The 22330-nt window shown below is 47.9% G+C and overlaps 3 protein-coding genes and 1 pseudogene across 3 annotated transcripts; 1 reads left to right on the top strand and 3 right to left on the bottom strand.

The window, feature by feature from the left end:
- Nucleotides 1-2941: 2941 nt before the first annotated feature.
- LOC119338967 (phytosulfokine receptor 2-like) lies at nucleotides 2942-4323 on the bottom strand. The gene has a single exon (XM_037611164.1). It carries the CDS (start codon nucleotides 4315-4317, stop codon nucleotides 3190-3192), a length of 1128 nt encoding a protein of 375 aa, XP_037467061.1. The 5' UTR covers nucleotides 4318-4323; the 3' UTR covers nucleotides 2942-3189.
- A 7632-nt stretch (nucleotides 4324-11955) lies between these two features.
- LOC119336370 lies at nucleotides 11956-13073 on the bottom strand (annotated as a pseudogene).
- Nucleotides 13074-14083: 1010 nt separating this feature from the next.
- LOC119338345 lies at nucleotides 14084-18685 on the top strand. Its single transcript, XM_037610642.1, has 10 exons — nucleotides 14084-14443; nucleotides 14559-14636; nucleotides 14767-15602; nucleotides 16038-16126; nucleotides 16444-16547; nucleotides 16659-16758; nucleotides 16857-16932; nucleotides 17025-17139; nucleotides 17213-17744; nucleotides 17912-18685. The coding sequence occupies exons 1-10, from the start codon at nucleotides 14182-14184 to the stop codon at nucleotides 18393-18395; spliced, it is 2676 nt and encodes an 891-aa protein (XP_037466539.1). The 5' UTR covers nucleotides 14084-14181; the 3' UTR covers nucleotides 18396-18685.
- Nucleotides 18686-18837: 152 nt separating this feature from the next.
- Nucleotides 18838-20823, bottom strand: LOC119337326 (glutathione S-transferase T1-like). The gene is made up of 6 exons (XM_037609440.1): nucleotides 20532-20823; nucleotides 20390-20450; nucleotides 20136-20189; nucleotides 19645-19724; nucleotides 19324-19529; nucleotides 18838-19234 (listed from the first exon to the last, which is right to left on the bottom strand). Exons 1-6 carry the CDS (start codon nucleotides 20677-20679, stop codon nucleotides 19076-19078), a joined length of 708 nt encoding a protein of 235 aa, XP_037465337.1. The 5' UTR covers nucleotides 20680-20823; the 3' UTR covers nucleotides 18838-19075.
- Between the last annotated feature and the right edge of the window lie 1507 nt (nucleotides 20824-22330).

Here is a 22330-nt window from a genome sequence, read left to right as displayed (position 1 = left end):
GCAGCCTGCGGGGCCACCTCGGGGAAACTTGAGGGTTGGTTTTACTCGTAGCTTGACCTATCTGAGTGTGCCCTGAGAACGAGATATGTGCAGCTCCTGTCGGGATTTGTCGGCACATTCGGGCGGTGTTGCTGGATTTGTTTTAACCTGTCGAAGTGTCTAGAAGAAACGGGATACCGAGTCTGATCGAAACGTCTCGGGAGGAGGTCTATTCCTTCGTTGACCGTGAGAGCTTGTCATGGGCTAAGTTGGGACCCCCTACAGGGATTTGAACTTCCGAAAGCCGTGCCCGCAGTTATGGGCGGATGGGAATTTGTTAATGTCCGGTTGTAGATAACTTGAACCTTAACTTAATTAAAATGAATCAACAGTGTGAGTTACCATGATGGTCTCTTCTCGGCGGAGTCCGGGAAGTGAACACGGTGTTGGAGTAATGCTTGCCGCAGGATGCTCTCTAGTTTCTCGCTCGCGCTTTGCCTCCTCTTCTCGCTCTCTTTTGCGAACAGGATAGCCACCATATATGCTAGCCGCTTGCTGCAGCTCCACATATATTACCTTGCCTTACCTATTAAGCTTAAATAGTCTTGATCGCGAGGGTGCGAGATTGCTGAGTCCCTGTGGCTCACAGATTACTATTAAACCAGATGCAGGGCCTAATGATTCCGTTCTAGATAACGCGCTTGAGCTCAAGTGGGAGTTCGACGAGGACTCACAACGATACTATGTGTCTTTCCCTGATGATCAGTAGTGGTGCCCAGTTAGGGTGATCGGGACCGTGTCGCATGTTGGGTTATCTTTTATTTTGGCGCCGTAGTCGGGCCATGAGTGTTTTGAATGTTGTAATGCTATTTATGTACTTGATTGACGTGGCGAGTGTAAGCCAACTATGTTTCTCCCCTTTATTATTTACATTACATGGGATGTTGTGAAGATTGCCTAGCTTGCGACATTGCTTTCAATGCGGTTATGTCTCTAAGTCGTGCCTTGACACGTGGGAGCTATAGCCGCATCGAGGGCGTTACATCCTTACAATGCTCGCCTCAACCTGTGTTATCAAAAATTGCAGAAGAGTCACTTCTAATTGTAGAGCACTAAAGTTGACATAATTCATTGTCTTGCTTATATCCAAGTGTCAATTTTGATGTTTCCAGTTCTGAGGCAAATGAAAAATTAAGATTGAATAAGAATAAGTCAAACACAAAGTCGAAGATGTGTCTGATGCACATTGTATAATCGGTGATGTATATAAGGCATCACTACCCATTTCATGATGATTTACTACCGGAGCCCCAGAAAGAGTGAAAGCTCGTCACTATTTGTACTTGCACTTACATAACAAAAGTGAATGTAAAAGTTATAAATAGCGGAAAATGCAAGAGAGAGTGGGATTACTATAGGCTTAGAGACAACATGCCAACAAATTAATTGACATGCCCTCTTTTGATCCTTGGTGCGGCCATAAACAGTGAAAGCCACATGGCATGATATTTTTAAACTGAACTGAGCATCCGACAGTTCGTCAACAAATAATTCTTGAGCCAACCAGATTTATGTCATTACTGAAACAACACATGCACACCAAAATCCAACCATCCATGAGAACTAGAGAAGTAGCAAATGTTTTTTTTGTATTTCTCACATGACAAAGATCACCATCTGATTGTGTCTTGTAATCAATACCCCAACATTGCCTTATGATGCTTATACTACTTAATGGTAAGACCTATTCCCATTGCGCATTAGATAGTGCCCTCTTGCATCCGGTGTGATATTTTATCAAAGAAAGATCAAGCATGCAAGCATTACTGGTAAACAAAAAAGTTCATAAAGATATGGTATTCCTTCACAGAAGCCGTGCGCCTGGTTTTTCAAATATGCAAGTAATAGACATGCAAAAACTGATCACTCGGCAGCAAAACTTTATAGGAAATGAGATTTATGGTTGATTTATTCTACTATACTGGCTGGAGAATTTCACCAAAGGAATATATAACACGTGAAACATTGAATACAAGTTAGAATCGAAGAAGGCATCTTAGACTTCATACAATGTATTTTTTGTAAAGGTATACTTCATATCAATAAGTTTGAGCGGCTACCTAATACTTGGTTTCCTGAATTCTTAATGTATCCATTTGCAAGCATCTAACAGGTGCTGCTGTTCCAGCTTAGAAAGCCTCAAAATGTTCACCTTTGCTCAAATAAAAAGAATGCATACTACGATACATCATTCTGGAATTCAATTAGTCAATCAATATTTATTCTCAATTTGGAACAGAATTACAAATAGAGGGCAGGAAACTAAAAAACTCACCACCAGCTGCTACTGTCGGATTGTCGTTTGCTTCAAAAACCAATTTGGAACAGAATTACAGATAGGGGACAGGAAACTCAAAAAATTCGATACGGCATGCTTGACCCCATAGATGACATAGTTGCTCGTAGACTTGACATTGCCATTCTTAAATATGATAGTGTTGTCGTTCCTGGATACAACATTGTTCCTTCTAGATCTAACAATGTTGTTGGTCCTAGTTATGACATTTGGGAGATGCTTAAGTTGTTGGTCCTAGTTGATAAATTTGTGTTTTAACTTGGAATTTAACATGTCTGTAGAAAGCATCTCTTCGACATATAGTGTATTTTATAGCATTTTTAAAAATTTCAAAATATAGTATCAACCTGGTTTTCACTGGTTTCTGCGTGGCTGCTGCAGCTCTGGAGCTCATATGAATATGCGTGGCTGTAGCAGCTCTGGAGCTGATATGAATATGATGGATAGTGATTGATCGTAATACTTCTACTGGTTTGCCCAAGAAGAATATTGAAGGCGTGGACATGCTGCTGCTGCTATCTTGTTTTGGTGTATGGATCAAAGCAAAGTACAAAGCAAACAACACCGCCCAGGTCGCAAGGAATAATCTAATCTAATTAATATATTAGAGATCAGAGCTCAAATAATTAAAACAAACAAACCACTCAAGATCGCGTCTTCTCGATACACAATAAAACTTAACATACAAACCAAACCATACTATTACAATACATATACTCACTACAACTTATACGAGGCATAGGGCACATCTTGTGTGGCAACTTATGTACCTTATTTATTGAACCATCTCATCGGCCTCGGATACTAGGCATAATCTCTCCCCCTCCCTCCTCTCTCTTATAAAATCATTAACCTCATGTTATTACTTTGTTGTTTCCAGACACAATATGGTTCATCCCAGATACAACATTGTTGCTCCCGGATACGACATTGTTACTCCCCGATACAACATGGTTGATCCCAGATACGCCATTGTTGAACCCAGATACCACACTACTTCTCCCAGTTACGCCATGCCTACTCCCGGATACAACATGCTTGCTCCCAGATACGACATGGTTGTTCCCAGATACCGTGTTCCCATCCCCATATATAGCATGGTTGTTCCCAGATACGGTGTTTTCATCCCCAAATATGACTGTGTTGTCATTCCCCGATAAAACATTGTTGCTCCCAGATGTTACAAAGTTGTTGGTCCCTGTGATGACATTTGGGAGGTCGTTAAGTCGCCGTCCGAGTGTGCTTCTGTTATGCTTCACATACGATGGAATGTTAGTGAAAACCATGCCCGGTGAACGCCCATCAGGGGCGAGCCCCTTTAGCAGTGCCAAACTCTTAGGTGCATCGCCAACCAATGAATTGTTTGAGAGATCCAGGTAGCAAAGGTGGTGAAGCTCACCAATCCACGATGGGATGGTGCCCACCAATTGGTTGCCAGACAAATCAAGCACCTCCATTTTCTTGCATTGAGACAACCATTCCGGAACCCTGCCCTTGAGAGCACAATCACCAAGGGCCAGCACCTCGAGGCTCTTGAACCCGCCAATAATACCATCGCCTAGTAGCTCCTCACCACCGAAATTCTTGGTGAGAATCAGCGTGGCGAGGTTCTGGCACCCACGCAACACGGTGAGTACCCCTGAGATGTTTTGAAAGTTGTTGGAGCCAAGGTCGAGCTCCTCGAGCCGCGCAAGGCCTGCAAGGGAGGTTCCTGGGATGGGCCCCACAAGGCCGCGCCTGGGGAGGTGCAGTGCCGTGACACGGCCACTGGCGGCATCACAGCTCACACCTTCCCAGCTGCAGCATGCGGCGCCGAACCACGTGGCCCGGAGGAGGACACCCCCGCCGCTGAGGTTCCCAGCAAAGTCCTGCAGTGCATGAAGGTCGTCGGGGTGGCACGAAGTCGCGTGCGCCTCGGGCAAGAGAAATGCCAAGAAGATGATGGGGAGGAGCAGTAGGCAGCATTTGGCCATGGGATTCATTGAGGTCGAGTGAGTGATTGGCAAGTGCTCTCTATTGGTGTTGTACAAACTGCTAGGGTGATGAATGGTGTCTTATAGGGTGTGCGTTGCAGCAAGTGGTAGTGAGTGGCCAGGCCACGTTCTACTTCAACTAAGTGCCCGCCACACTTGATTTTGATTTTGGTGCTTGAAGATCTTTTTCTTTCGATGCTTGAAGATCTTTTTTTTTCGATGCTTGAAGATCTGTGTCGACTCTTGAGTGAAATTTGTGGGTGGCAACTCCTCTTCCTCATCTAGCTTATATTTACTTGTTTGTGGCCCATTCATGTTTGTCGACTCTTCTTCTTATCTTAAGCTGGCCGACTACTGATGCAAGGATTTGTTTTTCTTATATCAACTTGTTCAAACGCGTCACCTTCCTCCTAATTGAAATTATTAATGTGCAACAGACGATGAATAGATTGAATGTTTCTTCTCGAACAAAAAAGTCCACCGAGAGTTAGCACTCGACGGTAGCCGGCCCGTTGCATTTGGCCACATTATCCGAGGTAGATAGGTGATTGCGGAACATTTGCCACAAAAAGATCTTGATCTTGAGGGGAATGCCAGCCTTCCACAGCCCCCTAGCCATATCTAGCCCATTCCCCTCCGTAAGTTTCTCATATAAGGATTTAACCGAGAATTTACGAGAAGCCGTAAGCCTCCAAGCAATCTGATCATGGTCCTGACTGAGACTCCACCCCTCGAGCTCAGCAGCCAGTGTATCCCAAGCCGTCGCCTCTCCCGCTTCCAGAGGTCTGAAGAAGGAGATCGCCGGAGGGTGCACTCTAAGGGCGTCAGCGACCATAATGTTCGTGTCCGTGGCGAGCTGATACAACTCCGGGTGTGATTGCCACAGCGGAGTTTGCCCCTTCCAGCAGTCCAGCCAAAAGCGCGTGGACTTGCCGTTGTTGACTGCAAACTGGGCCCCAACCGCAAACGCCGGCCTTATCGCTTGAAAGTCATTCCAAAAGAAGATCCCTTGGGCTTGGCCCTAAAAAGGTTGCTGTCCGGGAAGTACTTAGCCCGGAGAATGTCTGCCCAGAGACCCTTCTCATTTTGGGCAAGGCGCCACCACCATTTAGTGAGTAGTGCTATGTTCATAAGCTTCGAATTCGTGATCCCCACACCACCAAACTTCTTTGGTCTGCACACCGCAGCCCACTTCACCAAGTGGTATTTGCGTTTCGTCCCGGTTCCTTCCCAAAAGAACCGGGCGCGCGGCGTGTCCAGCTTGGCGTGCACACCATCGGCTAGGAGGAACATGCCCATAGTAAAGATGGGCAAGGAAGATAAGCTAGAATTGGTCAAAATTAACCTAGTCGCGGAAGACATGAACCTCCCTCTCCACGGACTAACCCGATTCACCACTTTGTCGTAAAGTGGCGCCCATTCGGCAATTGTCAAGTTCTTATGGTTTATCGGGAGCCCTAAGTATTTGATCGGGAGTTTCCCAATCTTACAATTGAACAAGTTTGCGACTCTCCGTCCTTCGTGGTCATCCATCCCTATGGTGATCACTTTGCTTTTGAGAAAATTAATCTTAAGGCCCGATAGAATCTCAAAGGCAATCAGAAGTAACTTAATCGTGGCAATGCTATGGTCGTCTGGCTCGAATAACAACATCGTGTCATCCGCGTATTGCAGATGGGTCACGCCACCGGGGATGAGGTGAGTGATTAACCATTTGATATGCCCCGCAGCCCTGGCTTTGCTAATCAAAGCCGCTAAGGCATCCGCAACAAAATTAAAGATCAAAGGAGAGCTAGGGTCTCCCTGCCTAAGGCCGCATTTGTTGCGAAAGAAGTTGCCCATTTCACCATTGATAGTCACCTCGTGTGTCCACTACTCACGAGGTGCATGATACGATGGACAAAACCCACATCAAAACCCTTTTTGATGAGGACCTCACGCACAAACTCCCAGTTCACGCGATCGTATGCCTTCTCGAAATCTAACTTAAGGAGAATGCCTCTAGACTTGGTACGTTTTAGCTCATGAACGATTTCGAGCAGCGCTAAAGGCCCTTCAAGAATGTTACGCTGCTTGAGGAAACCGGATTGACTAGGGCTAATCACCCGTTGAGCCATGGGCGCCAAGCGGGAGGCGTAGGCTTCTGCACAAATCTTGAAAGGGACATTTAGCAGAGTGATAGGCCGAAACAACTTAATGTCGTCGTCCCCTTTAACCTTGGGGATCAGATTGATAGCCCCGTAGTTTAGTCTCGACAGGTCGACGGTACCTAACGCGAAGCCGTTCACGATGTCGTAGAAAAGATGTTTGAGCATAGGCCAGAATTTTTTGAAAAATTCCACCGGCCATTCGTCCGGACCGGGCGCCATGCCCGTTTTCATATCGTGTAAGGCGCTATCAATTTCCTCCGGAAGGAAAGAGAGGACGAGCCCATCGTTCTCCTCCCGTGGGACCCGTTCGGCAGGGTCCCATAGGTCATCCCGGAGGCCAAGAACTTTCTCCTAGGCCGTTCCCAACAGACCGATGAAGAACTCGTAAATGTGGGCCACAATGAGCTCGTTCGTAAGTAAGAGCCCATGATCGGATTGTAATCTAAGGATCGTACTTTTGCGTTTCCTACCGTTAGTGTAAGCATGAAAATAGCCGGTATTAGTGTCTCCTTTGGTGACCCACTTGATCCCTCCCCTACGACGCCAATATTCCTCTTCAGCCCGGAGGATGGCCAGGACTTGACGTTCCAAGTCGTAATGTAAGGCCCATTCTCCCTCCAAGAAGGGCCGCAGGTCGGCCTCCAAGTCAAGTGCAGCAATTGCCTCAACAATTTGAGCCCGCTCCCTCTTGGATTCACTGCCATGGTTAGCCCTCAACCACGCAGAAAAGCCCGGAGTTTTCTAGCCGCCGTGTTCCAGCACTCTGCCGGTCCCCGTTGCGGCCCTAGCTGGTTGCAGATCATATCCCAACGATCCGACACCATCTGTGCAAACCCCGCGGACTCAAACCATGTCGTTTCGAAGTAGAATCGAGGGCTATGTCTAATATATTCCTCCCCAGAGGAAAATATCAACGGAACATGGTCCGAGCCGATTCTAGTTTCAGCAACCAGTGTGCATAGGGGAAATAAGACCTTCCATTCAGGGGTAAAAAATACCCTATCCAACACACTCCGGACCAGGCACACCTGCTTGTTTGTCCAGGTATATCTCGCACCGGTCTGAGCTGCCTCCCGCAGCGCCGATGCCGCGATGGTAGCATTGAACATGGACACCCGAGTCCAGTCAATGTTGGCGTTGCTTTTGTCCGCACCCGAGCGAATTAGATTGAAGTCCCCACCTACTATAAGGGGCAGATTGATAGCGCGTTTGGCCCTACCAAATTAGCTAATTCATGTAAGAAATCTGCAGAGCGCGAATGGTCTGCAGGCCCGTAAACGCACACCACCACCCACGAAAGGCCCGAGACACGGTGTCTAAAGGTAGCAGAAAGAAAAAATACACCAACATCCCATTGCAATACATCACAGATATCATTATTACAGCCCATTAAGATACCACCCAAGTGGCCCGACGAGGGCACCCAGTGCCAAGAGAAACGCTGCAAAGGGTCGAATGCCAAAAGATCACAAAATGAGAAGTCAGCTTTGATCGTTTCCTGTAACGCTACCACATCTATCCTCTCTTTGGCAATATATTCCTTGAGTTGTGTACGCCTCCTGGCCACAACCACGGATGTTCCAGAAAAGATAACGCATCTAAAAAATACGATTGCGAAGGCCCACCCCCTTGGATGTCACCGCTTTCGCCACTCGCTTCCGCGCCGGAATCCGGCTGGAAGAAGGAAGAACAGAGGCCTCCATAGCCTCTGTCTCCTCATCGGGCTCTGCCTCACTACCAGCCGCAACCGGTACGATGGCACTTTGGTTCGGGACGACACAGCGTGCAGCCGCTGCCGCAAGCATGGCATGTGCTTCCTCCCGTGCATGAACCAGCGAAATAATCTTGCTACAAGGATCGCTAATCGCCACGCCACTATCGTCCAAAATGCTAGCAAGCTGATCGTCCGTAAAAGCATTCAAGATACGATAAGAGGGTAAGGGGTTACCTGCAGCCTCCAGGTTCTTGTCAGCGAGCCGCAGCTTGGCGCTTTCCATCGACGTTAGCTCTCCTAGCTTGGCCTTGGCGCGGACGCTGGGAGCCCGCTGCGTCACCGGAGTAGCCTTGGAGCGCCTGGCCTTGCTACCCACTTGTGCCGTGCCCAACGTCGCCCCTAGCTCGCCACCCAGAGTCGCCACCGCCACCGACACCACGTTCTCGGAGACCGGCTTCCTCCCAGCCGTCTTCTTAGCCTGACGCCCCGCACTGTTGGAACCAAGCTTGTTGGCAGGGGTCAGGTCGGAGTCCACAACGCATCTAGAATCGCCCCCCGGTGCCACAACAAGAGTTGACGGCGGGTCCGCAACCACAATGGCCCCAACCACCTCCTGAGTCTCCGTCTGCGCCAGCTACAGGGCCGAGATGTTGGATCCATACTCGTCAAAGGACAGCGCCAGGGATCTGGCCAGTGGTGGAACAATCACCACCGTATCCTGGGTCGCCACTCCCAAGGCACCCGAATCAGTGGAAATCGCACCCAGCTTGTCCCAAGTCTCCGTGTCTATAGAATAATCATGTTGGCTGTCATCTCCTTCTTCTCCCGTGTCCTGCATCTTGGTGTCGCCGTCAGAAGCCTTGGCAGGTGCCCGAGCCTCGCCCTGAGGTTCAGGACCAAGGGCCGCCCCCTTGGGCGGGGCGCTACCCGAGGGCTGTGCGCCACCATTGCCAGGTGGGTCTTTTGGCGGGGTTGGGAGGATCAGAGACATTCATCGCACGGTCTCCCCCACGCTTGGGCAGAACCTCACGTCCCACCTTGATCTGGTAACCTTCATGATTGAACCACACTTCCACAAATCCATTCAATTTCTCCGGAGCTTTGCAAGCTAACTTCATCCTCACAGGCCCCAACCTAATGAGGGACAGTTCATCCACCACAATCGGGCGACCTAGCATCCAGAACCCTTCCTTGATGCGGTCCTCACGCCTGTGTTTCTTTGGAATGCCGTGCAACCGAACCCAAGTCTCTAGCATGGCCATCGGCTGCAGCTCCTCGTGTAGCATATCCCGGACCGAGGCCGTGATGTCGTTAATCGAGAGGAAAAGCTTCCCACTAGTTTTTGCCATGTGCAGAAGATCCGCTGAAGGAAAGACCACCAAGAAATCGTTGTCGTTCACCTGAGTAATTTGCCAATCCCAAGATCCGGTCACCATGTGTTGCAGCTCCTGCTTGAGGATGCGGAGATTGAGCCTCCCTGGCTCAGCAGATAGGATGGCCACATTCTCAATCCGAGCGTCCACAGGAAGCTCTCCCTCGGCCTCCTTGTCGAACTCCATGCAGAAGAAATCCTCGCCGGAGATGGCGCTCCCCATGATCTGTAATTGCAGCTGTCGACCCCTCGCCGGGCAGTGCGCATACGCATGGCCCTCCTCCTTACACAACACACAAAGGGGAGGGAACTTGCACTTGGACTGGTAGTGCCCGAGGCGTCCGCACTTGAAGCACTCCACGTCGGGCACCTCTTCCACCGGAATGGGTTCCTCCGCCGTGCCCTTGGAGGAGGAGGGAAAAGATACCGCTAATGGGTCTGCAGCCGCCCGCGGCTTCTTGGCCATCGGGTCACCATGGGCCCCCACCACAGTATGGATGTGCCTCCGGCTTCCTCTCGAGCTCACGCTGTCGCTGGTTGACCTTCTTCTTCTTTCTTTCTTTCCTGCTGCTGGTTCCACCACGAGGGAGGAGGACCCCAATCCCCCTCGTGCCCGTCATGGTCACGGGAACCGCCGCGCTCGGCCCTGACCTCCCGACCATCCGCATGCTCCCGCATCATGCGCTTTGCCTTGTCTCGCAGCTCACGCTCACGACGCCGCTCCGCCTTCGGATCTGAGACCTCCATGGGGCGCTTGTCCGCACGCCGATCTCCCATCACCACCGCCGCGAAGGATTTGTGGAGAGGGAGAGGGGAGTGAGATCTGGAGGGTGCGGGCGGAGTGAGCGAGGCGCCGCACCTCACCAGTGGCTGGAAACCCTAAACTAGGGTCCAGACAGCCGCATCTCAACCATATATAGCCAGAGACAGGGCGTGAGGCAGGCCGAGGCGTCCCGGGCCTTGGGGGCCCATGAGGAAACACAACCAGGTCTAACTCTGGTCCCGTCCCGACAAACACGCCCGACCCAAGACAAGAGGAGCCAGCTGGCCCAGGCCCAACCGAACACGGCCCGACCGAACCAACCCTAGGTACCAGTGGGGACCGCGGTCTCGTCCGACCACCCGACGCCGCCGCCAGCGGCGCGGGGGACGGAGGGGCCGGTAGGCACGGCCAGTCCTCCCTGGACGGCACTGCCCTGTCCACCACCAGGCTTGCCGCCGCCATGATCTGATGTGTCGAGCCGCTGTTGATGCTACACCCTCGCTTGCGACCGCGCACCGCATCGCCGAAGGTTGCCAAATGCGCAGAGCCATGGCCCTGGAACCGCGCCCTCCCGGCACAAAGCGCCGCCCTCGCTCCGCTCCCAGGCCGCGCGCGTCTGCCGCGAAGGCCAAGGCCACAAAGTCGCCGATCGACGGACCCGCCGGCACCGCACGCATCTGCACCACGTGATCGTCCCCCTCGTCTTCATCTTCCGATTCCGCCGCCGATAACGCCCAAAAGCGATTGCGGTAGGCCCCAACCCCCGCTGGCGACGAACCAGCACGCACAGCCGACGAGTGCGCCTGAGGCGACCCCGCCCCGCGGCGAACCAAGGTCCAACCCTCCGGTGATGCCCCTCCCGCAGCACGCACCGGCGAAAGCACGCGGTCGCCAACGCAGTCGCCAGTCCATACCCCTAACAGTTCACTCATTTTGAACTCCCTTTGTACATTTGATCACCATTGCCGTTCTGAAATATGACAGTGTTGTTGTTCCTGGATACGACATTATTGCGTCCAGATCTGACAACGTTGTTGGTCCTAGTTACTGTATGACATTTGGGTGATGGTTAAGTTGTTGGTCCTAGTTGATAAATTTGTATTGTATTTGAACTTAGAATTTAACATGTCTATATAAAGCATCTCTTTGACATGCAACATTTTTTATAGCTTCAAAACTTCAAAAGATAGTTTCAACGTGGATATTCTCTCGGCGCGGCTGTCATAGGTATCTTTGATTTGTAATTTGCATTCGACCAGACGGCCAAAGACGTGTGGGATCGATGCATGGACAGCTATCATGGACGTACTACATACAGTGAGAAGAAGAATATGGAATGCGTCTAGTGCAGTGTAGTGCATGGACAAAAGATATGGCACGCCGGCATGCATGGATTTGCAGCAAAGCATAACCTAGGAAAAAGTATAATCTCGTGAGACATACATACATACATACATACATACATAAGTTTAATTTGGATATGTCATACCAGCTAGTATTAAAACTCTTGATACATCAGTTTTGCCCTGAATATATGAGTGTCTTTATTTATTCTTTTGGGATCATGCATGATAGTACTTCTGACACCATGGAACGGACGGACGCCGCAACACGCGCACTTATACCATGATGTGTACAGTCATTAACCTCAGGTTACGACTTTGTTGTGCCCAGTTACAAAATGGTTCTTACCGGACACGGTATTGTGGCTCCCAGATACAACATTTTTACTCCCGGATACGATATTTTTGCTCCCACCTACGTCATTGTGGGTCCCAGATACTATATTGTGTTTCCCAATCACGACATGGTGGCTCCCAGACGCGGCATGGTTGCTCCCGGATACGACGTGATGATCCCCAGTTACAACATGGTTATTCCCATATACGACCTGATAGCTCCCGGATACGGCGTTGTCATTCCCAAATATTACAGTATTGTCATTCCCGGCCATAACATTGTTGCTCCCAGATCTGACAACGTTATTGGTCCCAGCTATGACATTTGGGGCATGCTTACGTTGTCGGCGATGTTTGCTTATTCCGCTACGCTTCAGATAAAATGTCATATTCGTGAAATTGATGCCCGATGAACACCCAGAGGTGTTGAGGCCCTTAGAACTCTTGGGTACCTCGCCAACTAATGTATTGTTGGAGAGATCTAAGTAGCAAAGATGGTCAAGCCTACCAATCCACGACGGAATGGCGCCAACCAATTGGTTGCGGGACAGGTCAAGCACCTTCATTTTCTTGCATTGAGACAACCATTCCGGAACCCTGCCCCTAAGAGCACAATCACCAAGATCCAGCACCACGAGGCTCTTGAACCCACCAATAATACCATCGGTCGGTAACTCCTCACCGTCAAAATTCTTGGTGAGAATTAGTGTGGTGACGTTTTGGCACCCACGCAGCACGGTGATCACCCCTGAGATGTTGCGCAAGCTGTTGTAGCCGAGGTCGAGCTCCTCCAGCAGCGCGAGGCCTGCGAGGGAGGCTCCTGGGATGGGCCCCACGAGGCCACGTCCGGGGAGGCGCAGCGCTGTGACGCGGCCGGTGGCACCGTCACAGCCCACGCCATCCCAGCCACAGCATGCGGCGCCGGACCACGCGGCGCGAAGGAGGGCGCCCCCCTGCTGAGGTTCGCGGTGAAGCCCCATAGCGCGTGGAGGTCGTCGGGGTGGCACGAGGTCGCGCGCGCCTCGGGCGAGAGGAACGACAAGAGGAAGAGGAGGAGCAGCGGGCAACATTTGGCCATGGGATTCATTCAGGTGGAGTGAGTGATCTCTCTTGGTGGTGTGGTGTACAGACTGCTTGAGTGTTGCGTCGTGTTTTTATAGCAGATGTGCGTGTGCGTGTGCGTTGCATGCAGTGAGTGCCTGCCAAACTTGATTTGATTTTGGTGGTCTGTCGACTGGAGTGAAATTCATGGGTGCTCCTCCTCATCCATCTTTCTACTACGGAGTACTACTTTACTTCCCATCAAGGAAATAAAATGTATACTTTACCTGTCGACAGAGAGCACCTGCTGCCTGCCTGGCTCATAGTTTCTTGTCTTGCTTTTTTTTTACTTTTTGCATTGCGGGGATAAAGTAAAATAAAATAATGCTTGTCGACACTAGCTTGTTTTCTACTAAAATAAAATAAAATAAAATCGATGTATCTTGTTCTTGTCAACCAAACTTTGTCCAAGCGTCTTTCTTTGATTAGCCTCCTTAATCGCAACACAATATTGCTAGTCTATGTATCTAGTATATGCTACTACCTAGGTTGAGATTAGGCTTGAATTCCTCCAAATTCCTTCTTGACTGGTAAGCTGGCGAATGTTTTTGTTTTATACTTTTGCTATTCCGTTGTTTCTTTTTTCTTGATAGTGGAGCCCTATCCTATCATATCCTTTGCTACGATTGTATGGAAAAGAAAAAGGAAATGAGGAACTTGCGGTGGGAGAAATATTCAGTGGGGTGACATACTATTGGAGGGCAGGAAGAATCGGAGTTGATGGTAAAAGACATAGATGATGCGTGTCTTGAAACTCCAAATGTTTTTTTTTTTTTGTAAGGGAGGGACAAGGCAAGACTCACTAAAGCAGAGCAGACGGATGGCTTGAGGATATCCAGTATGGGCTTGGGCTATCCAGAGAATTTGGTTGGTTCCGCGAGAGGCCCGTTTAGCCAGGTGCTGGGCCGGCCCAAATGGAGAGGTTTGTTGAGGAAGGAGGCCCATCTCCCGTCCCGTGTGTTGTGGAGTACTTGTGTATGTGGTGTGGGTCGTCTCAGCCGCTCGCTTGGGGTCGGGTCTCGCCGTCGTCGTCGGTAGGTCAGGTCAGGGCAGGGCAGGTCAGGTCAGGTCAGGTCAGGTCAGGTGAGGTGGTGATGGCGTCCAGCCTCGCCGCCGCTTCTCCGTCTCCGTCTCCGGCGTGCTGCTCGCTCCAGCTCCACCTCCTCCGCCGCCCCGCCCTAGTCGTGTTTCCCAAAGTCGGACGCCCCCACCTCCGCCTCCCTCTCCGCCTCCGGGCCCAAGCATCCCCTTCCCCTTCCCCGGATCCCGAAGCCGAAGCCGACGACTCCTTCGCCGGCTGGTCGGACCAAGACAATAAGGATTCTGCTGCTGATTCAGGAGGAGGGCCATTCGGAGGTAGGTGACTCACAATACACTAATAAATATCATTTCTTTCTTTCTTTCTTTCTTTCTTAGCTGCTAAAGCCTCAATCAAATTCAAATTCAAATGCAACTGCAAATGCAAACGCAGGCCTTGTTGGACCTGCCCTTGCTGGCCTCCTCTTCCTCGCCGGCGTCACATTCGCAGCAATCTCACTCAGACCCACAGGTAAACCAATAACCTACTCTACTGCACTTCACTTGTTGTTGATGATGCCCAAATCTTCTCCTTCCTTCCTTCCTCCCTTCAATCACTCTCTGACATTTCTTTCTCTTTCTACATATATACATATATGCAGGATCAAAGGCACCCATCCAAACCTTTTTGCCCACACACACTGAGGCAACGGCCGATACTACTCCTGACCAGCAAGAAGAAGCTGACGCTGACGCTGCTGCTGCTCAGGCTTTGTCACCAGCCGATGATACCCTGGATGCCACTAGTGAGGCAACGCCATTGCCTAATAATCTACAAACAGACGACAAAATACCCGAGGAAGCAGCTCAACATGATGACATGGACAACCACCAATTGGATCTGGATCGCGGCAGCAGTCACCTAGATCCGACCACCGATAAATACATTGCTTCACAAGATGACACTCCTGTGACTGATTCACCTCAATCTTTGGTCCCTGCTTATGATCCAACCTCTGAGGACGCATTTTTATTATTATTGGACTCTGAACCCAGTTTGCCAGAAAACCAGGATACTACTTTCACTTCAGATATTATGGTGCTCGAGTCAGGTGATGTTGTGCAAATATCCGACGCTGTGGCTGAGGTTAAACATTTACAAGATACAGAGCAGAATCCTCAACTTTCTTCTACTCAAGATGGAATTTCTTCTGCATCCACTTTTCCTGATTATGTGGCATATGGAAGCACTGACCGGATGCTTCCATCGGGCTCGAATGACTTACCCACTCAAGACGCTAACCAAGGAAAGGCGATACAAGACCCAGCATCAGACCAGGATCAAGGACGAAATGCCAAACCTTTCTCTTCTGGAATTGGAATTCCTGCTCCCTCTCTGCTCTCTGCAGCTTTACAGGTGCCTGCTGGCCACATTGTGGTTCCAGCGGCAGTTGACCCTACCCAGGGAAATGCATTGGCCGCGCTGCAACTTCTAAAGGTATTTCTTTTTTACATGTATATATTCAGTTCAGCATCTCTTCTCTTTTTTCAGGAACACCATTCATTGTTTCTTGTATCTCCTGGATAAGGGTTCTTGTTAGATCAAGCATCATTCGCTAGTTCTAGAATTTTATTTGAAACAGAAAATCTCTGTGTGGCCCTGAACCTATATATATATATTATTGGCTTCCTCATCAGGGTTTTGAGCTTATAGTGGCTTCTGTCTCTAGATAAGTTAAACTACCCTATTATATGTTGAATCATGCCTTGCTGCTTTCGCTGAAATCGTTACAACTTTCTCTAGGGAAAACCCCCATCTCATTTGCACAACGTAAGCTGTAGTATGGGGCTGATTGTTACAGAGACAACTTACTGAGTACACTCTCTAGGGAATTATATGGAATTCTTTCTTCAACTTTTATTCTCTTTCAAGGTGATTGAACCTGATGCTCGAGCTGGTGATTTGTGTACCCGACGTGAATACGCTCGATGGTTGGTAGTTGCAAGCAATTCCCTTTCGAGGTACATACTTCTCCTTGATGCATCTTCACCTTCCGGATATTGCTGCATCCCGCTTCTGTCTTTGTTCCTTGAGAGAAAATCCCAAGTCTCATTTCTGTCTTTTGAATGATTCATCCTCTTGCTTATTTATTTGAGTAATGTTGTATCACTAGGTTATTTCTTATTGCTAGCTGTTTCTGTGGATATTGCCTGTTACATAATATAAATAAGAAGTAGCGGCAGGAGTTCACTTTTTTTTCCCCTGTAAATCCAATCTGGCCTCCTGAGCGATTTCTTCCATTTAACTAGTTTATTATTGATCTGGTTTGCAACCGCAGGAACACTTACTCAAAAGTTTATCCAGCAATGTACATCGAGAACGTGTCTGAACTTGCATTTGATGACGTCACCACTGAAGATCCTGATTTTCCATTTATACAAGGTGAGAAATGGAAAGATTGTTATCACAGTTTATCTTGTTTATGCAAGCATGAGTGAATCAATAAATCATCACTGCTGAATTTTAGCCTCATTTATGTAAATGTACCCTCAGGACTGGCAGAAGCAGGGTTAATTTCTAGCAAGCTTTCAAGATCTGATATGAACATCGCTGAAAACATTCAGGACAACCATTACTTTTTCTCCCCGGACAGGTAATGGTCTTGTTCCACGCATCCACTTGACTCTCTGCGTGCTGTATGTGTGTGTGCGTTTATTGTGTCTAGCTACTAATCATCTGTCCTTGTTTCAGTCCCTTGTCACGTCAAGACCTTGTGAGTTGGAAGATGGCTTTGGATAAAAGGCAACTACCTGAAGTTGACAAAAATGTAAGGATATAAAAAAGTTAATAATATCTTCCATAATTATCTGTCTTGAAACCATCTGGTTATGCTGATATTAGCACTCTCTGCATGACCAGTCTTTGTACAAGACATCCGGCTACATAGACATTGATAAAATTGATACAGCTGCATGGCCTGCTTTGGTGGCTGACTTGGGTGCTGAAGACCAGAGCATCACGGCTCTTGCATTCGGTAATCTTTCTTTTTATAAAATTTTGCTCACTTTTTGGCTCATGGACGATCGCTAAAACTCATCTTCTTAAAGGTTTTACAAGACTTTTCCAGCCAGACAAACCTGTGACAAAAGGACAAGCTGCCCTGGCACTTTCAACTGGTGACTATGCTGAAGTGGTTATGGAGGAGCTTGCTCGTATTGAAGCAGATAAAATAGCTGAAGCGGCTGTGAACGCTCATGGGGCATTGGTCGCTGAGGTGGAGAAACAAATTAATGCAAGTTTTGAAAGGGAGCTTACAAGGGAAAAGGAAAAAATAGAGACCCTTGAAAAGCTGGCTGAAGAGGCCAGGGCTGAATTGGACAAGTTGAGAGCAGAGAGAGAGGAGGAAAAGAATGCTCTGCTTAGGGGCAGAGCTACCGTCGAATCTGAAATACAAGTTCTTTCAAAGTTGAGGTGTGAAGTAGAGGAGCAGCTGCAGAATGTGCTGAGCAAGAAGGTCGAGATCAACTTTGAGAAGAACAGGATTGAGAAACTTCAAAAGGAAATCGAGAATGAAAACCAGGCTGCTGTGCAACTTCAGTACGAGCTTGAAGTTGAAAGGAAGGCTTTGTCTATGGCCAGGTAATTAAGATACTTTTTTGAGATTTCCTCTGCAATACATTTGTTTGGCGATACACTGAACCCATCTCTAATTTGTTTGGTGATGTACTTAATATGAGTACATACATCTTACTACTGCCACCATGCATCAAATCAAATTAACAAATGCACACATGTTGAATAACCAGGGCTTGGGCAGAGGATGAAGCAAAGAAGGCCAGGGAGCATGCTCGCGCACTCGAGGAGGCCCGGAACCAATGGGAGCGACAGGGAATCAAAGTTGTCGTTGAAGCAGGGCTTGAGGACGACGCATCGGCCGGAGTGACATGGGCTAATGCTGGCAAAGAACACCCAGTCGACGAGGCAATCAACCGGGCGGAGTCGTTGCTGGAGAAGCTCAAGTCGTTTGCTGGTGAGATGAAAGTGCGATCCAGCCATGCCCTGGAGAGAGTAATGCAATACGTGAGGTCCTTGATCTCAAGCCTAAAGCAGCGAGCGGCGGAAGCAAGGCAAGGGTGCGCAGATCTTGGGGCTGCTGCAGCCTCAAAGGCAAAGAATGTGTCATCAGAAGCCAAGGCGTTTGGTTCAAGCGTCGGGGACAGGTCGAAGAAGGTCGTGGAGGAGTGCAAAGATGGCTTGGAGAAGCTTGTGCACAGATTCAAGACAGACTAGCTGCTGGCTGGTAAAGAAAGCTTCACGTGTTGTGTATGTGAGACCAGACAATTTATAGCCGAAGAAGAGAGAGAGAGAGAGAGAGAGGAGCCATAGGAAGGAGGAATAAATTTCAGATGACATTTTGCATGATGCTGTAATGTGTACATTTTGGGTGTTGTTGTAAATGAATATGAACATACCGAAGGTGACCTAGCAGAGGTTGGTTCCATGGAATGGAATGGAATAATAAGCCCGTTTTGCTCTGTACGTTACGTTAATGAAATCAAACTTGAGTTTTGTTGAGTAAAGAGAGCTGGATGGAACAAATTGTAGTGTTGCTTACTCACTCCATGTTGAAATGTACTCCCTCTGTAAAGAAATATAAGAGCGTTTAGATCACTACCTCTGTAGTAGTGATCTAAACGCTCTTATATTTCTTTACGGAGGGAGTACAAAAATGTAAGGGGGCACGTACAGCACTAGAACAGCAAGGTGAGTTTTGTACACAAGAAGATTTACAGCACAAGCAAAGCATCAAGCATCAAGGAAGAAGATTTACAGCACAAGCAAAGCATCAAGCATCAAGGTTCTTGTTGTTCCTTATTTCTTTCTTTCATCGTACAGTACATGGATGCTAGTACTTGGTTTTCATCCCAAGAAGAAAGAAGAATTGGGTAAATGTAGGAGGATCCATGTATTCAGAGCTTGGATGCTGGGTTCAAGCGCGCCTTGAGTTTGAAGATGAGCTCATGGACCTCATCAAAATGAGGGCTGGTGGCCTTCTTCACATTCTCCATCCAAGCGCGCACCTTGTCGTGAGGTCCCAGAATTCTGTCACGCCTCTCGTCACCAACAACCTGCAAATACGAAATTCCACTTTGAGAAACTCTACTTGAGCTGACGGCACACACATCTTCTTACAAGCTGAGAGACAAAAACATCATACCTCCAGCTGCATTATCTCGCACACGAGGCTGAGGTCTGCGATTGATGGCTGGGGGTTGCCATTCAAGAATTTGGCATCGCCTTTGAGCCACACGGTTTCGATCGTTCCCAGTGATCGCGACAGCAACTTCTCGGCCTCTTTTGCGGTTTCAGGATTCGGTGTGAGACCGAGAGCAGGACCCAACGCGGTGTGCAGTACATAGGTTGCTGCATATGCATGCAAGGATCCATCAATCAATCTCATCTCTTGAATGGAAGCTAGTATTATTATTATGCTATGCAAGAAGGATAAAATAGGGGAGGGGAGGGGAGGGGTTGTGACCTGCACCACGGCGCAGATTAGAGTGATGCCAATCCAAGACAGACTCGAGTTTTGCTCTGGTAAATAAGTCAGCAGGGTACCTATATATGTATATGTCATGTGAGGAAACAAGTAATAAAATGATGACTTGAGACTATGAATCAAGTAGTAGCCGTCCTTAAAGAAAAGAAAAGAAACGAAACGAAACGAAACGAAACGGGGCAATGAAAGAATAAATGTAGCCCTTGTGAGAGCAAAATAATTATGCGAATGATCCATGTGTAGCCCTGTCCCTGTGACATGATACAACTCCAGCAGCAGTTCTAAAAGTCGTTAATTATTTACGTAGTTGATAAGAGAGTGAATAAAGTGAATTCCCATGGGTTGGGTCATATACAGTAACTCATACTGTAAGTAGTAGTAGTGGTAGCAGTAGCAGTAGTTGTGACTTGTGAGAGAGGAAGGCAAGGTTAGGTTAGGTTAGGTTAGGTTAGGGAAGGGAAGGAACTTACCAGTGATCTGGAACCCCGGGGAAGACGGTGGCAAGATACCTCAGAATGGCATGGCTGACAGGAAGAAGAAACATAGTAATTAGTAGAGTAGGCGCAAAGGATGTAAAACTGTGCAATGAGTGAGTGAGATTAGTAGAGCTTGAGAGAGAGCATGAGTATGAGGGTAGTGAGATTGAACAACACTATCACTATATATCAAGGAGCAGCAGCAGCAGCAGTTGGGAGACCTTTCATTCAAATAAAAACGCAACTACCTTTCAAATAGTTTGAATCTTCCATCGACGATTGTTGGGACCTGTGCCATGGGGTTGATTTCTGAAGCAAGCAAATCAACAAGGAAGGAAATCAACAAGGAAAGAAGTCAACAAGGAAATCAAGAAAAAGAGACAGACTTACTGGTGAATTCGTGTGCGCGGTGTTGTCCCTTGGCGAGATCCACGGTGAGCTCCTGGAAGTCGATCCGGTTGACCTTGCACAAGATGATGATGGCGCGCGACGGCTGCGACAGCCGGTCCGCATACACCTTCAACAGCGCCATCGCCATCCCCTTCCTTCCTTCCGGTCGCTTGCTTAGGATTGGGTTCGGTTCGATTCGATCCACACTTTCCTCACCTTGGTTGAGAGTAAGCTCTTGCTCTGCTCTGCCTACGAGACAAGAGGAGAGAAGAAGATGAAGATGAAGATGAGATCCCCTTCCTGAGTTCACACTAGGGCATACACTGACGTCATCAACATCTATCTTTTTCCCAACCAACGCACGCACGCTACATAACCATAAACAACATCATCAACAATTTGGGGAAAAAAAGTTCATGAATTTGAACAAAAAATCCATTAATTTTCAAATACCTTGATTTTTATTTTTTTTATTTAAATAAAATTATGGTTTTTTAAAAATTTCCAAATTTGTTGATGAATTTGAAAAAGATTCATAATTTGAAAAACAATTGCAAAAATGCAAAAATGTTCATGAATTTGAAAAAGGTCACAAATTTGCATAAAAGTTTTAGAAACAATCGCAAAAAATAGAACAAAAACGAAAATGGAACCAATGAAAAAAGAGAGCAAAACAAGTGCGGATAAAACCCTGAAACAAATAAATAAAACAGTCCAAAAACTGATGAAGGGGAACAACTAGATTAATGGACCAGCCCATTTATCACGTACTCATCGCTGCCCTATAGCCAACCAAAATTGTTCCCACAAATTCCATTCACCTAATATTTTCCGTCTCCCCTAGGGTTTTTCGAGGGCTTTCTATCCTCCGGCGATTCCCATCCAAGTACCCAATTTCCTCACATCCTCGACGTAGCGATCGTCCCCATTTTGTACGCCACGGCTGGCTATTCGCCTCTATCAATAAATACCCCGCGCCCTGCTACGGCAGGTAGTACGCTTCCCATGCTCAACTGGGCTTGGGCTTCTCGAAAGCCACAGGAGGCGGGAAGGGGTTGGCTACAACAACTTGGCTTGGATTGGACGGCTACAACCTCCTTCACTTCAGTCTCCTTCCTCATGTTTCTCATTTCTCCATGGACGAGCTTCCATCCTCTCTGAAATTTGAGATGTAGTCGGATCCTTGCTCCAGCTGAGTGAAACCAGTAAGCTTTGAGTCCGATAGTGCCCATACACATCTAGCCATTGTACAATCAACCAAACACCCACATGTCCTCAGCCCTGGTAGATTGTGCATCTCACTGTTCTAGCCATGTTTACGTGACGAAGCACCTCTCCCGTGGGCAGCAATTGCCGAACCAGTCTCCAAGCGAACACCCGAACCTTTGATGGAACTTTTGTTTTCCATAGCCATAACCAACACTCCTGACTCTTCTTTAAGCCTGAACTCGTCCTTCCCTCCAACCAGTCCTCTCTAAATTTCTTCGTTGTTATAAACATTATGTAGAACGAATGAATAGTAAAACTTCCTTTCTATTCATGGAACCAGGCCAAAAGTCATCTTGATGCCGTGTGCTAATCGATATTTTGTGGATTGCATCAATATCCATTGGGAGATGAAAATAATTCTACCAAGACTTGTTTGTTCCAACTTTCAGATGCATGATCATTCAGATCTAAAACCTTAATTCAATTTACTATTTACTCCTGACTATATTTCAATTATATAGAAATGATGAATATATGCCACAAGTTAATATTAGTAAAAAAAATTGTATTCATAAGTATAATTTAAATAT

Source organism: Triticum dicoccoides, chromosome 7B (assembly GCF_002162155.2).
Source record: "Triticum dicoccoides isolate Atlit2015 ecotype Zavitan chromosome 7B, WEW_v2.0, whole genome shotgun sequence".
Lineage (NCBI taxonomy): Eukaryota > Viridiplantae > Streptophyta > Magnoliopsida > Poales > Poaceae > Triticum > Triticum dicoccoides.
The sequence above is the reverse complement of the archived record's forward strand: the minus strand, read 5'-3'. Positions and strand labels throughout refer to the sequence as shown.

Excerpts from the sequence above, each read along its gene's own strand:
- LOC119338967 (XM_037611164.1), bottom strand. The coding sequence starts at position 4,317 with ATGAATCCCATGGCCAAATGCTGCCTACTGCTCCTCCCCATCATCTTC.
- LOC119338345 (XM_037610642.1), top strand. The coding sequence starts at position 14,182 with ATGGCGTCCAGCCTCGCCGCCGCTTCTCCGTCTCCGTCTCCGGCGTGC. Across the intron at positions 16,933-17,024 it reads TACCTGAAGTTGACAAAAAT|TCTTTGTACAAGACATCCGG; the intron begins GTAAGGATATAA and ends CTGCATGACCAG. Across the intron at positions 17,140-17,212 it reads CATCACGGCTCTTGCATTCG|GTTTTACAAGACTTTTCCAG; the intron begins GTAATCTTTCTT and ends ATCTTCTTAAAG.
- LOC119337326 (XM_037609440.1), bottom strand. The coding sequence starts at position 20,679 with ATGGCGATGGCGCTGTTGAAGGTGTATGCGGACCGGCTGTCGCAGCCG. Across the intron at positions 20,451-20,531 it reads CCGCGCACACGAATTCACCA|AAATCAACCCCATGGCACAG; the intron begins GTAAGTCTGTCT and ends TGCTTGCTTCAG. Across the intron at positions 19,530-19,644 it reads TAATCTGCGCCGTGGTGCAG|CAACCTATGTACTGCACACC; the intron begins GTCACAACCCCT and ends ATGCATATGCAG.